Source organism: Ruditapes philippinarum, unplaced genomic scaffold (genome assembly GCF_026571515.1).
Source record: "Ruditapes philippinarum isolate M1 unplaced genomic scaffold, ASM2657151v2 ctg2280_1_1_1_1, whole genome shotgun sequence".
NCBI classification, from domain to species: domain Eukaryota; kingdom Metazoa; phylum Mollusca; class Bivalvia; order Venerida; family Veneridae; genus Ruditapes; species Ruditapes philippinarum.
This window is the reverse complement of record NW_026859407.1, coordinates 27,501-41,832: the sequence shown is the minus strand read 5'-3', so window position 1 is coordinate 41,832 and position 14,332 is coordinate 27,501. Positions and strand designations below refer to the sequence as shown.

The following is a 14,332-nucleotide window of genomic DNA, read 5'->3' as shown; positions in this document are numbered from 1 at the left end:
AGTATCTACCTTTTTCTGTTGGATATTTTGTTAGTGTGTTTTTTTTGGTTTTATTTGTATGGTTTTGATTCATTTTCTACCCTGATCCTTCTATCCGAACCACACAACATCAAAAACATTTATGCTACATTCTTTGAATATTCTTAAACATCTTCTTTGTTGCAATTACTGACAGTTTTTGGTTGCTTTGTTTTTTGGGGGGATTTTTTTTCTTTCTTAAAAAAACAAACATTTATATTGTTATAGCCTTAGGTCATCAAGTGTTCATATCACATTATCACTGTATCAGTATAGTCACAATACATTTATTATGTGAGTGGCAATTCCTGGCACAATATAACTGATTCCCACAACTGATTATGATATCGGATACCTGTTTACATGTTTACTACAATATATATCTATCGCTTCATCAGGAAAACCCATTCTCTTCTCTCATTGTTTCCAAAGATATTCTGACAAATGATTCAAGGTCGTCTTGCTTGGGGAAAAAACACCATAAATTGTCTGCTTCAAAATTTAGATTTTTCTATAAAACTGTATGATTGTCTTTATAATAATTATGAAACAGTCAATGACAATGTGACTAAAACAAGCAGTATGACCATGTCATTAACATGAAGACTGTTACTTAAATATTCAGCAAGCTCAACCCTGAAGAGATTACCCATTGCTATCAGTAAGCACATCTGTGTATGATGATGATAATGATGGCAGATGATGATGATGGTGATGATGATGATAATGATGACAATAGATGATGATAAAACATGATGATGATTATGATGATGATGATTATGAAGATAATGATGATAATGATTATATGGCAACGGAATGATGGTGATGATGATGATAGTGATTTAAATAATGCTGATGAAAAAATGCTATTGCTGCTGATGATGATGATGACGATACTGATGATTATGACAATAATTATTGCATTATGACAATGATGAATGTATGGTGGAAATGTTCCAGTCCAAGTGTCAATGATAAAATGATGATAATGCTAAAAATGGACGACAGATGATGAATATCATCACTACAATCAGTCATAGCACTTGGTTGAACTATTCCAATTCTTACAATGAGTATACAATAATAGTGATCATTTTCGTCAAAAGTTAAAATAATAATGTTAATAGAGAGAGAGTGAAGAAAAGTATCCTTAAAACATTGATAGTGCTATCTTAAATGATAAATACAAAAAAAAATCTATTCACTTAGAAAACCAAATTCCCCCTCCTGATAATAATCTCAATCAAAACAGGCAGATAAGAAGGCTGGTATTTCAGTAGATTATAATCATTGATACAATAATGCAAACGAAAATTTATCATCCTGCATTCCTGCAATTATATGAAAGTTCTTCTTTGGTACATGCATGATTTCCTAGCAATTATCTGGTAATACTTCGGTTTCAATAACTTTAATTGACTCTGTCTCACTGACACTGGTCCATATTAAAGGAACTCCACTGTCAGGCTCAAAAGCCTAAAAACATAAAGTTTGAATTTGTTTGACATATATATAAATGTGGGCACTTTAACAGAAAAACATGTAAAAGATATTAAGAAATGTACTCGGAAATAAATTTAAGATTGTATTTTTGTGCTTTTCCAAGAAAAGCATTGCAACACTTTTCAATTTTAGGTAATTTTTCCCCAATTAGAATATTTTTGTTGGAAAAACCTAGAGATCAAATGAACCGAAATTTTGCATACTGGTCGGGGACCATCAACCGGACACTTTTTGAACATTTTTCTATACATATTTCAAAATTTCTAACCTAGAGATCTGAAAATTTGACACAATACAGCTAGGTTCTTCTCCTAAGAAACAAGCTAGTTTGTTTATATCTGATTATGTTGACACCTACATCTGAGGCCTGTGGTTGAGGGTATCAAAATTACCTAAATTGTCCACACTACAGTACCATGTGTCCGGACGGATATGTTCATGACTTGATTTAATTCAGATAAAAGCTTGGATGTTTTAATTTTTTATTTTTAACATGATATACAATATATCAACAGCAAATGCTGAAGTTTTGGATATTCTTTTATTTACTCTGCAAATTATTATAGGTGGTATATTCGGTCAGGTATTGCACTTTTGATGCCCCAATTTTCAGCGTCAGTATTCTTGAAATAGGCAATAAAATATTACCATTTACGGAAGTTGAAATTAATTTTATTAATCATAGAAGAAACTTGCATGTTGATAATAAAGTGACTGATAGATTGAAAACCACTGAACAAAGAAAAAAACTAAATTAAGCATTTTTGGGGCTGTCCGGGTTTGGTGGTTGTCCGGTTTTGGTGGTCTCCAACCAGTAGAGGCTATTTTTCTTGACCTACATCAAATAGAACATTAATCTTCAAAAAAATATTTTCAGTCCCATCATGTCAAAAAAAAACTTCAGTACAGTCCCTTTAAAATAAAAAGCTAAAAAAAGATCAAAATAAATTCAATTTTTGCAAAAGAGATTGAGGCCTGACTGCCAAACATAACAAAGGTTGATGAAGACTTGTCATGATAGAGCTTAAAATAATAATAAGATTTTCCTCTTATGATTTTTCACACAGGCTATGTTTTATTCACCCCCCACCCTATTCTATCAATCCTTTATTTTATTGGCACCTATATTACCTTTTATCTGACAATGATCCCAGTTCCCAAAGAGCAATATATAAACCCTCTTAAAATTAGATTCCTTTTTTCAATTAAAGTGTCAGTAAATGAAAATGTCAAATCAATCAGAGCCCAGATGATATAACTTCAATAATTTCCCAGCCATTTCATCTTAATTACTACAAGATTGTGAAATAACACAGGGCAAGACCTTTCAATGCTTATATATAATACCCTTACTTCAATCAATTTTCAATTACTTTAATGTAAACTAACCTCATTTTTTTAAAAGCTTACAAAGTGATTTGTAGGCATTTTTATGTAAATGCCAGAAAGCCAGAAGGGCTTATCAGTCAGTGGATTCTCAATTCTTCTTTTCTTCAAAAGCTGAATATAATGTAGTACCATTTCTGTTCAACTTTCAATCAAATGGAAACGAAATAGTCCCCCTGAACTTTGATTTTAAATGACCCAGATACATAGGAGCATAGTTAAATAGGTAGTTTAATATGATAATTTCCTCGTAAAAGTATTGTGAAGGGGACTCCGTCCTTTATCGCTCACCCTGCTTCACATAATTATATCACTTTTGTATAAAAATCTTGTTCGACCTTCTTGACAAAGTGGTTAAGGTCTTTGACTTCAAACCACTTGCCCCTCATCGCTTTTGGATCAAATCCCACCCAGAGACTTTGGATTCTTTCTTTTTTATATAACATTTTTAAAGCAAAATTTTTAGTTAAAGAGATCATTTTTGAAAGAGCGATGCAAGGTGCGTTTGAAATACAGATGTTAGAAGTGGACACTGACGATGGGGTGAGTATAACAGCACTCCATGTACTTAATAAAGTCATGTAAATACCCTAAAATTAAGAAGCGAAAATGCATATGACCCGCGTCAATACAAAACCAACACAATGCGTTTGTGACAAGCATGGATCCAGACCAGCCTGCGCATCCGCGCAGTCTGATCAGGATCCATGCTGTTCGCTTATAAACCCAATAACAAGTAGAGAAACTGATAGCGTACAGCATGGATCCTAATCAGACTGCGCAGATACGCAGGCTGGTCTGGGTCCATGCTGGTCGCAAACCCACTATGTTGGTTTAGTCGTGACGCGGCTAATATAGTAATAGCAGTCTGACTGAGTAAATAATCTGGATTGCCCCCACTCTATACTGTTGGCATAGGTAATAGTAAGTAATTGTAAGTCATTATGACTCACACACTGGTAACTATGCAGTCATATTTGGGTTTAAACCAATCATATAAATAAATCTTGACACATATCCTGATAACAAGCCACAAATATTCTGCCAAAATTTGTAATCCATAGTAATGCTATGATTATCATATTGTATTATAAAAAACAATTTGTTTTTCCTTCGATCCTTTCTTTTTTTAAACACATTTTTTGCTTAAAAGCAGCATACCTTCAGATTCGTGCTTATTCTTTGTGGAAATTTTGAAAATATAAATAAAGTAAAATATTGTGTAGTGAACGAAGAAAAAAAATTATCAATAACATCATTTTTCTGATACAGGTAGTATTTGTAAGTAGCAAAGTTGATTAAACATTTTCTTCATTAAACCAATGCCGAAATTATCTTTAGAAAAACCTAACATTTAATGTTTGCTTTTGAAAACTGGGCAAAAAAAAAAAACCCTCAAAAATAAACAAGCAACTTCTGAACTTAATCTTAGAGCTTTCATCATAGGCATTAAAATGACTGCTTCCCCTTGGTTACATTTGACGTACTTGCAATTTGCGTAATATCAAAATACTTAAATTAAAACCTGTCTTCACATGTTTTTGGACAGGTGAAATAAATTATGTTTTCTGTTACATATAATTCATAATGACATTACTCCCTCGTTGTTGGGTGCGAAATTTTCAAAAAGATGTTATACTCAAATTCATCACAAAAAATCTAAATTTTAAATGAGAAATACTATCTTTTAATTGCAAAACTTGCAAAAAAAAACTAAAAAAAAAAAAAAGATAATCATAGCATTATGAAATTTTCTGCTAAAATTTTATAGGCATGAGATCAATATAAATAATAAAATATTTTAATCTGTGTGAACTATCTGCTGCTCAAATGTAAATTTGCACATTATTTAATTTATTTTGATTATTGGAAGCAAGAAAAAGAGCTTTCACAAGACTGTACTGATGTACAACGGAACATTTAATACAGCTTTCTTAGATTGTACTGATGTACAAGATAACATTGTACAGAGCCTTAACCAGATTGTACAGATGTACAACAGTACATTGTAATGGAGCCTTGACCAGATTGTACAGATGTACAACAGTACATTGTAATGGAGCCTTGACCAGATTGTACAGATGTACAACAGTACATTGTAATGGAGCCTTGACCAGATTGTACAGATGTACAACAGTACATTGTAATGGAGCCTTGACCAGATTGTACACGATGTACAACAGTACATGGTAATGGAGCCTTGACCAGACTGTACTGATGTACAACAGTACATGGTAATGGAGCCTTGACCATATTGTACAGATGTACAACAGTACATGGTAATGGAGCCTTTGACCAGATTGTACCTGATGTACAACAGTACATTGTAATGGAAGCCTTGACCAGATTGTACTGATGTACAACAGTACATGGTAATGGGAGCCTTGACCAGATTGTACTGATGTACAACAGTACATGGTAATGGAGCCTTGACCAGACTGTACTGATGTACAACAGTACATGGTAATGGAGCCTTAACCAGATTGTACAGATGTACAACAGTACATTGTAATGGAGCCTTGACCAGATTGTACAGATGTACAACAGAACATTTAATACAGCTTTCTTAGATTGTACAGATGTACAAGATAACATTGTACAGAGCCTTAACCAGATTGTACAGATGTACAACTGTACACTGTAATGGAGCCTTGACCAGATTGTACAGATGTACAACAGCACATTGAAAAGAGCTATTGCCAGACTGTACCAAAGTGCATTGAATAGAGCCTTTGCTAGACTGTACAGAGGTATGAAAGTACATCAAATATGCCTTCAAAAGACTGTGCAGATGTACATGGTATACAGCCTTTGCCAAACTGTACATATGTAATAAAGTACTGTATGGAGCCTTGGCCAGACAGTACAGATGTACAACAGTACATTTCCAGACTGTACTTTACATATGTACATGCTAGCCTGGATGTATATAGGCCAGAGTGATTAATTACAAAGAATTTGAACATAATGCAAAAAAAATAATATCTATTTCCATTCTAACATGCTAATAAAAAAGAAAATTGATAAAAAAATGTTTTTAGCATAGAAGAAATTTTCCTAACGTCATTTGGTTTATTGACATCATAATGGCGTCACATGACATGTAAGCATTCCTTTTTTATATCTGAGCATATATCTGTAATAATGCACTGGATTGCCCTATCTGATTGGTAGGGAAGTAATGTGGAGCATATTCGAATGTAAAATATTCATGTTTGTAAAAATAATAGAGACTATGTTAAAACTTTTTTTTTGAGAAAATCAACCCTTATTTACAAACATCAGAATTAACTATTTGTAAATTTTATAAAAATACTTTAAAACATATATCTTTATTCTCTTTAAAACTTTTTTCTTGCTAAGCTCAACTTATGATAAGAAACATAACTTACATCAAACCAAAAACTTGTTCATAACTTATTTAAACATTTAATCTTGTTGGTATTTAAATTAAGTTACTTTGATTCTTAATTTCATCCTCAAAGAAAATCTTTTTGCCTATTAAACATCCATTTCTTATCTGATTTCTTTAAAATATATATATTTTTTAAATCCAGGTGCCTATAGGTAACCACCACAAATATGTATTGATAACGCAAAACAAAACCTATTCAGGGGAGATAATCAGCAAAAATTCATTTTTACCATGCATCTGTTACCTCCCTTCTTTCTAAATCTGAACAACCATGTTCTTACTAAAACATAAGAGCTTAATAATGAAAGAGATGTGATTCTATTAACGTCATTACTTCAAAAATATTTACCTTTCAATTTCTGTGTAGTTTGATTAAGCTTGATTCTGTTTAGCAGCTCAAGTTTTGTATTTTCAAAACAAGTTTTTGATGTTGAAATACCTTATAACTGGAATGGACTGTTCCAAATTCAAAACTGGACAAGTCTATTATACTAATTCAGGGATGTCTAATCTTTTCTTCTGATAGTTTAAATGATGGATGGTTTAGTTTAAAATTCTAAATTCAAAATTGGGAAGATCGGCTGACTTAAGTTTAAAGAAACCCCACTGGGGTCCCACAAATTAAAATCATAAAATTTTGAATTTCTTACTAAGATCAGCTGAGGCACTTGAAACAGAAAGATATGCTGAAGTTAATTAAGAAATGCACTCAGAAATAAATTGAAAATGGTATTTCCATGCCATACTATAAGTGAAAAGCATTGCAACGCTTTTTAACTTTGGATCAAGTTGAATAATAAATTATTCTGCAAAATGGAGTGAGCGAATGAACAGAAATTTGCAACACAAGTTATCTGTCAAGACCTACATCAAACCAAACATTAATCTTCAAAAAAAAACCAACAAACTCAGTTGAATCCCTTAAATGAACTTGTCTTGGTACTATTTTGACCTTCATTTGTCTCACTGCTGTTTTCATCAGATTTTCATCTCTTAAAGAAACACACCTCAAGATTGATTTTTGTTGGTCAACAACATCTTGCCAACAATGTTCATATTTGATATCCCTAAAATTGATCATGAACAGTTCCAAAATTGTAAGCTGGGAAAGTCTATTTAAGAGACTTTTCATTCACAATAACAATCTACAAGTTACAAATTTAAAAACACAGCACACATGTAAGACATTTTAGGGTAAGGTTGATCACAATAGTCTCAAACCTTAACGAAGGATAAACTCAAGACACGCACAAACAATTACTAAGTAAGTAGGTATCTTTGAAAAAATTTTATTTGACCACTTGTTCTTTTGGTCTTCAGAAATTTCTTTATTTAATAACCACTTGTTGTTGGTTTTTTTGGTCTTGTTGCCCTTTTGAAGGTATGGGGAAGGTAAAAGCCTTTTTCTCTGATTTATACGTGAATTTTGACATACCTTATTCTGTACCAAATTGTGCCTCTCTTCCATCTCTTTCCATTCCTGTTTAGCCTTCACATGCAGTTCTTTAACCTAAAATTAGACGAAAATGAAAATCAGGCCCCATTTTTATCCTACAACATTTTGAATATCAACAACACAGGTGGATTTGAGAAAATTAATTGTGAAGGGTGTCAATATTGGGAATTTTTTAAGTAATGGAAACTGCAAAATAAAAATGTAATGTGATAGCTTTCCGAAATGAGAATAAATGATCAAAAAACTATTTATTGATCTTATTTCTTCATTCAAATTCATTCAAAAACATAAAAGTATTCAGGAAAAAAATTAACTTAAAAATAAGGAAATTTAGTTTTTGGGATTTTTTTTTGTTTGTTACTGGGTGTATGAAAATTTCATATACAAAATCAATGACAATTGACTGTATTACTCTCATTCTGCCAAACTCATTGATTAACAAGGAAAAACAAGGTGAAAAATGAAATAACTAGAAATGTGTTGTAACGCCACCAATGCCCCAACATGCAGCATGCAGCCAAAATTTCAAATGTTATAATCATATTTAGTTCCAAACTTGTTTCCACAAACCAATTTTTTTCATTGTAAGTGCAAGGCCCTTAAACTATTCAATTTTAACACAAACCTTTTTTATAAAAAAAGTTCAGTGTTAACCTTTTGCAAATTGCATATTGCATATTTGTATCTAAGATAATGATTAGAAATTGTGAATTTTTGAATATTTTCCAAGTCCAAGGGGAATAACTGTAAAAAAAAAGTTCTGACCATGACCAAATTAGAACTTGAATTGTATTTTCTGGTAAAATACCAACATATGCAATGTCAACCTCGGACATACATTCCTACAAAAGTTAGAGTAGAAACTGAAAATTTCTCTTTTTATCAAAGTTCAAGAAGGATAGCTCTGTCAAAAATCATCGGACCAAAACCAATATAGAACATGACCTGTATTTTCTGGTCAAATACCTGCTCATGTGATTTCAACCTTATACACACATTTCTCCACAAAAGTAAGAGTGCAGAAACTGAATATTTTAATTTTTTTCCAACATTCAAGAGGAATAACTTTGTCAAAATCATCATTATTTTTATCTAGTGGTATGAAAATTATCATATAATTTCATCTTTGACTAGGCCTACTACTCAATGAAAATAAATCCTTTATTTAATTTTACCCATGAAATATGGTGCTATATCAGTCAAATATATTTCACATTTTTTAAAAATAAATATGAAATATAAATATATGAAAGTGGGCGGAGTCAAAACTCATATTTATTTTAAGGGACTTCTTTTGCCATTTTGATTGAAAAATCTGATAAATACAAAACAACTTTTTGTTGAATTTCGTTTTGAAAACTATCTAGAATGATAGAAAATGGTCTAAGAAAATAAATCCGAACACCAATATCTTTAATTCAGTCATTAACGCTGTACAGACGTTTAAAGAGTTGTTTACGTGATGTCACAATGTAGCGCCAAATACCGCGTGCAAAACAAGACGCATCTATATTACTGCGGGCTGTACATACAATTGCGCGTAGCGTACCAAGCAAGGGGGTTCGTAACCATTTTTCTTTGATAATGAAATTAAATAAAAAGGTTATTTTTTCGTCTTTCGTGAAATATAGTATACATTTTCACTCAACATGATAAAATGCCACATATTTTCACTCGCCGTCCAGGCTCGTGAATATATGTGGCATTTTATCATGTTTCGTGAAAATATATTCCATATTTCACTCAAACGAAAAAATATCCTCTTAGTATTATCGAAAAACACCTTGAATATTCTCTGTATTTTGATAAAATAATCATTGTATACCTGGTCTCTAATGCCGTTCATGTACCCTTCACAATCCTGGTATAGTTCATGTCCCTGGTGAAAGAACGTGGCTTGAGCATGCATGAATGACAGCATCTGAAATCAGGATTTGAAGTTAAATTTCTTAGTTCACAATCATTATTACTGATAAGTCTGTCAGCATACTTCTAACATGACTGAAAACAATTTTTTTTAGTTCACAATCATTTCTATTGTAATATAATCTTTCAGTAAACCTTCAACATGATTGTAATTTAATTTTGAATTTACTTACAGCTTTGCAGTTGTCTTTAATCAGTATCTAATAGTGTAATAATTTATTGAGGATATTTGTTTGTTTTGCATGTAAGATTGAAATATATTTCACTGAGTGAACACCAGGTGCAATATTTTCATGATTGGCATAGCCACAAGTGAAAATATAATAGCTGGTTTTCACGAGTGAAATATATTTCAATCTTACATGCAAAACAAACAAATTTTCTATTAATTTCATGCTTTTTAAGTGATTTTTAGTCATTTTTACTGTTTTGACGCGTAATGTCATGTGTTCTATTTCATGACGTCATCACATCATGACGTCACAGTACCAATTTTGAAATTTAGTTCTGTAAAATTTCTCGAATATTGTTACATTTTTAGCACAATGTATGCAATTATTTACTTACTTCTCCTAAAAAAGCAAAATTAACATACGACGGAATTTATTCCTGATGATAATTCCATTTAGTTATGAAATGTTATTTTCATCCCCATTCAAATATAGTCCAGCAAATATAACTTCACTGTGAAAATTATCAAATAAAACTTCACTGTGAAAATTATCAAATATTATTTTACTTCCCACTGCAAAGTATGTAATAAACATGTACATTTATTGTATGAAGAGAAGGTAAATTATCCAAATCTATGAACCTGGCTGATGTAATTATCACTATAGGTTGAGATAGACATGGATATTCACAGAAATTTTCATGTTAAGTAACTGTTGTTATCATAATTCATAATACCAATGTAAAATTCTTCATTTTTGTAAATATTTAAAATTTGAACTATGAATTTTCAACCTTTAGTCTGTTGACAGCAACTAATTCTACAGATTAACACCCCTATCCATAGACTTGATATTCAAAAAAACTTCATGCAGTAACTGCTTTATCATATGACCAATTTTTAAAGTTGAACTTTGAATTTTCAACCTCTCTTCTGTTGACAGCACCTTATTCTACCCATGTAAACAGTGCAGACCAAGATCAGCTGGCACAGCCATGCCATCTGATTGCGGTCTGCACTGTTCACTATATAAAGTCTGTACCCTGTACATATTATGAAATTTTCCCTAAAAATAATAAATGGTTTTTTCAAGATTGAAACATGGTCAATTTAAGATATTTAGCAAGGTAAGGGTCTAAGGTTTATCACATCTATGGCAGCCGGCTGAATGGTTAACATGTCGGACTATCTATTTAAGGATTGCTGACCGTGTCGGTTCAAACTTTGTCAGGGGCAAACTAATATTTCCTTAAGCAAGAAACTTAACATTCATTGCTTAGTGCTGGTTGGTCCCAGGAATGGATTTGAGAGTGTTTTAATAAGCTTATAGCTTCCAACACAATCATACTTAAACAAGTAATTATCATAGTATTGCAAGCAATCCATAAGTCCCCTACCGGTAAGAGCCCAAGCAACATTCTGAAGGGCCATTGGCCATTCACTTAGGTTCCTATTTTAAGTAAATTTGTCGAAAAAGTTCTTTAAAAGTGATCACAGGAAACAGTTTTTACGTACAGACAGACGGACACTGAAGGACACTCTAAAGTTATTTTTTAAACATCCCTGTTATCAAAATATAACATTTTTAAAATCCTATCATGATTGAAGAAGTTGGAGTAAAAATTACCAATTTCTCAAAAAAAAGTCTAAGTTCAAAAGGGGCATAATTCTGGAAATAGTCTTGCTAGAGTATTGAACACTCACAAATGTTGAGTGATAATAAGAAACATTTATATGAAGTTTGAAGTAGATACATTCAGAAAAAGAAGTTATTAAAAAAACAATGTTTTTTTTCATGAAAATTTTAAGTTCAAGGGAGGTAATTCTGATAAATTTTGTGCTAGAGTTGTAAACCTTGTCACATATGATGTGGTTGATGACAAGCAATTTATATTTAAAGTTTGAAGAAAATACCTTAAGAAATAAAGAACTTATAGTGAAAAACTTAAAAACTAGAATCAGAAATCTTGAAATTCAGTCTATTTGTTGCCATAGCATCAAGAATTTTCAACATAGGAAGATAAGAAAAGAATGTGCATAATTTCTATACCGCCATCTACCCATATGTCAAGTTTCATAAACATATTTTCAGTACTTTTTGTGTTATCACTGGATCCAGGTTATGTGTAAAATTTGCCATATTTTCAGTCTATTTGTTGCCATAGCAACCAGAATTTTCAACATAGGAAGGAAAGAAAAAGACGTGCATAATCTCCATACTGCCATCTATCCATACATCAAGTTTCATAAAAATATTTTCAGTACTTTTTGCGTTATCGCGGGATCCAGGTTATGTGTAAAATTTACCATATTTTCAGTCTATTTGTTGCCATAGCAACCAGAATTTTTAACATAGGAAGAAAAGAAAAAGACGTGCATAATCTCCATACTGCCATCTATCCATATATCAAGTTTCATTAAAATATTTTCAGTACTTTTTGCGTTATCGCGGGATCCAGTTTTGTGGACGGACGGACTGACGGACAGACAGACGGACGGAGGGTAAACCTAAAGTCCCCTCCGGTAAACCGGTAGGGGACTAATAAAGTTGTATAAACTAAGCTAAGATATTCATAAATCCAACACATACGTATATATTGAAAACAAACATTTCAATACAATTAAAATAAAAGGGAAGTTTAACTGTTACATGTTCCTTATTGATACTTACAGTTTCAAGGACATCAAATCTCTTCTTTGACTGTAATATGTTAATCTGAAAACACAATATATCATAGTTATTACTAGCTGAACAAACTGTTTACCTTAAGCCTCCTGGAAGCAACTGTACACTAATTGATATTTAGGCTGTACATTTGAATATATTTTGAAATTTCCCCTAAAAATGATAAATGGTTTTGCCCCAAATGAAAGACAAGTCCATTTTGAGATTCTTAGATATTTAGCATGGTCACTCTTAAGGCAGCACATCTCCAGGCCTATATCCAATTTTACAAAACATTTTCAATTGCTCATATGTGTAAAATTGTCATCAATTGTATAAATAAAGTTCTTTAAACTAGCCTAGGTTAATTACAATCAATGGAAAGAAGCATTAGCATGCACAATAATTCAGAGTTTGTGTCCAGCTAATATGACCAATTAAGAAGGAAGCTTTATATCAAGAAAATATTGGTCCCTTAATAAGACTACAAAACTTGAGAGCACTCTAGATTCAACATTTTAAATAGGATTCAAACTCACAGTAGTCTTGGCAAAGGGGGCGATAAATCATCTAATTTTACCCCTATAAAGGTAGGTATGAATCTTAACATCAATGTTAAAAAAGAGATTTGTGAGATACTGTAAAACCTCCACAGGATAACACCCTGTGGGAGATAAAGATTTCAGTTGCTTTTTTTATTTGTGAAGTTTTTACGTTAGGAAGAATGGATACGGTTGTTTTAAAGAGTTCATTGCTCTACATAGTGCCACTATGCAGAGGTTGCACTGTACCCTAATTAAATGCTGTATCTTATTTAAGGCTGTACCTTAATTAACGCTGTACCTTAATTAACACTGCACCTTAATAAACACTGTACCTTAATTAAAGCTGTACCTTAATTAATGCTGTACTTTAATTAACACTGTACCTTAATTAATACTGTACCTTAATTAACGCTACCTTGATTAACACTGTACCTTATTTAACACTGAACCTAAATTAACACTGTACCTTAATGAAAGCTGTACCTTAATTAACACTGTACCTTAATTAACACTGTACCTTAATAAATGCTGTACCTTAATTAACACTGTACATGTACCCTAATTCAGGACCGACTAAAACCTGGCTTACCAAATACAGAGAATCACTGTCATATATTTTACCTGGTAGACATAATCAAGAGAGGTGTGAGCAAAACAAGATCTGTTCGCCATCATAAGATTGCACGCATCCTCGCACTCCTGTGGTTTACTACGTAATGCCGACGAATTTCTCGATATTGCATTATCTAGGTCATCACTTATCTTCTCAAAATGTTTCCTAGTGTCCTTCACTTTCTTTATTTCACTGAAATTGATTGGAAACATTTCTTCTTTAGTTGTAGCGTTCACCATGGCTCAAACTTAAAGGGACTCAACTCAGGCTTTTTTACATGAAGGGACCGAAAATATAATTTCAAGATTTTTGTATCACTGGATATAGGTCTATACCAATAACTCGTGTACAAAATTACAGATTATTTGCTTCCTCCGCTTCCCTGGGATAAACAATTTTATAAATTGACTCAAATTGCAATGCTTTCCACTTAAATTGGCCCAAATATGACATCAAAAGTTGATAATCGATTTAATACACATTATATTTACATATTATCCCTTACAGAGTTTTCCATTTTTAATTCCCCATTTGATTTATGAAAGAATTTCATATTTTATAAATTGTTAGCTATTAGGCCCCAGTGAAGTTCTTTTAAAACGGACATGCTACCTAAAAAAATATGAATTGGAA

General features: G+C 32.0%; 1 protein-coding gene across 3 annotated transcripts in view; it reads right to left on the bottom strand.

Annotated features, from left to right (window-relative positions):
* Positions 1-14,332, bottom strand: part of LOC132756376 (arf-GAP with coiled-coil, ANK repeat and PH domain-containing protein 2-like) — an 83,400-nt gene that overhangs the window by 45,934 nt on the left and 23,134 nt on the right. For all 3 annotated transcript variants that reach the window (XM_060747434.1, XM_060747435.1, XM_060747436.1), the window contains 4 exons: positions 13,708-13,891; positions 12,548-12,592; positions 9,604-9,699; positions 7,758-7,832 (listed from right to left, as the gene is read on the bottom strand). In XM_060747434.1, the coding sequence (XP_060603417.1) occupies positions 7,758-7,832; positions 9,604-9,699; positions 12,548-12,592; positions 13,708-13,891 (400 nt within the window). The remainder of the gene's footprint in view (positions 1-7,757; positions 7,833-9,603; positions 9,700-12,547; positions 12,593-13,707; positions 13,892-14,332) is intronic.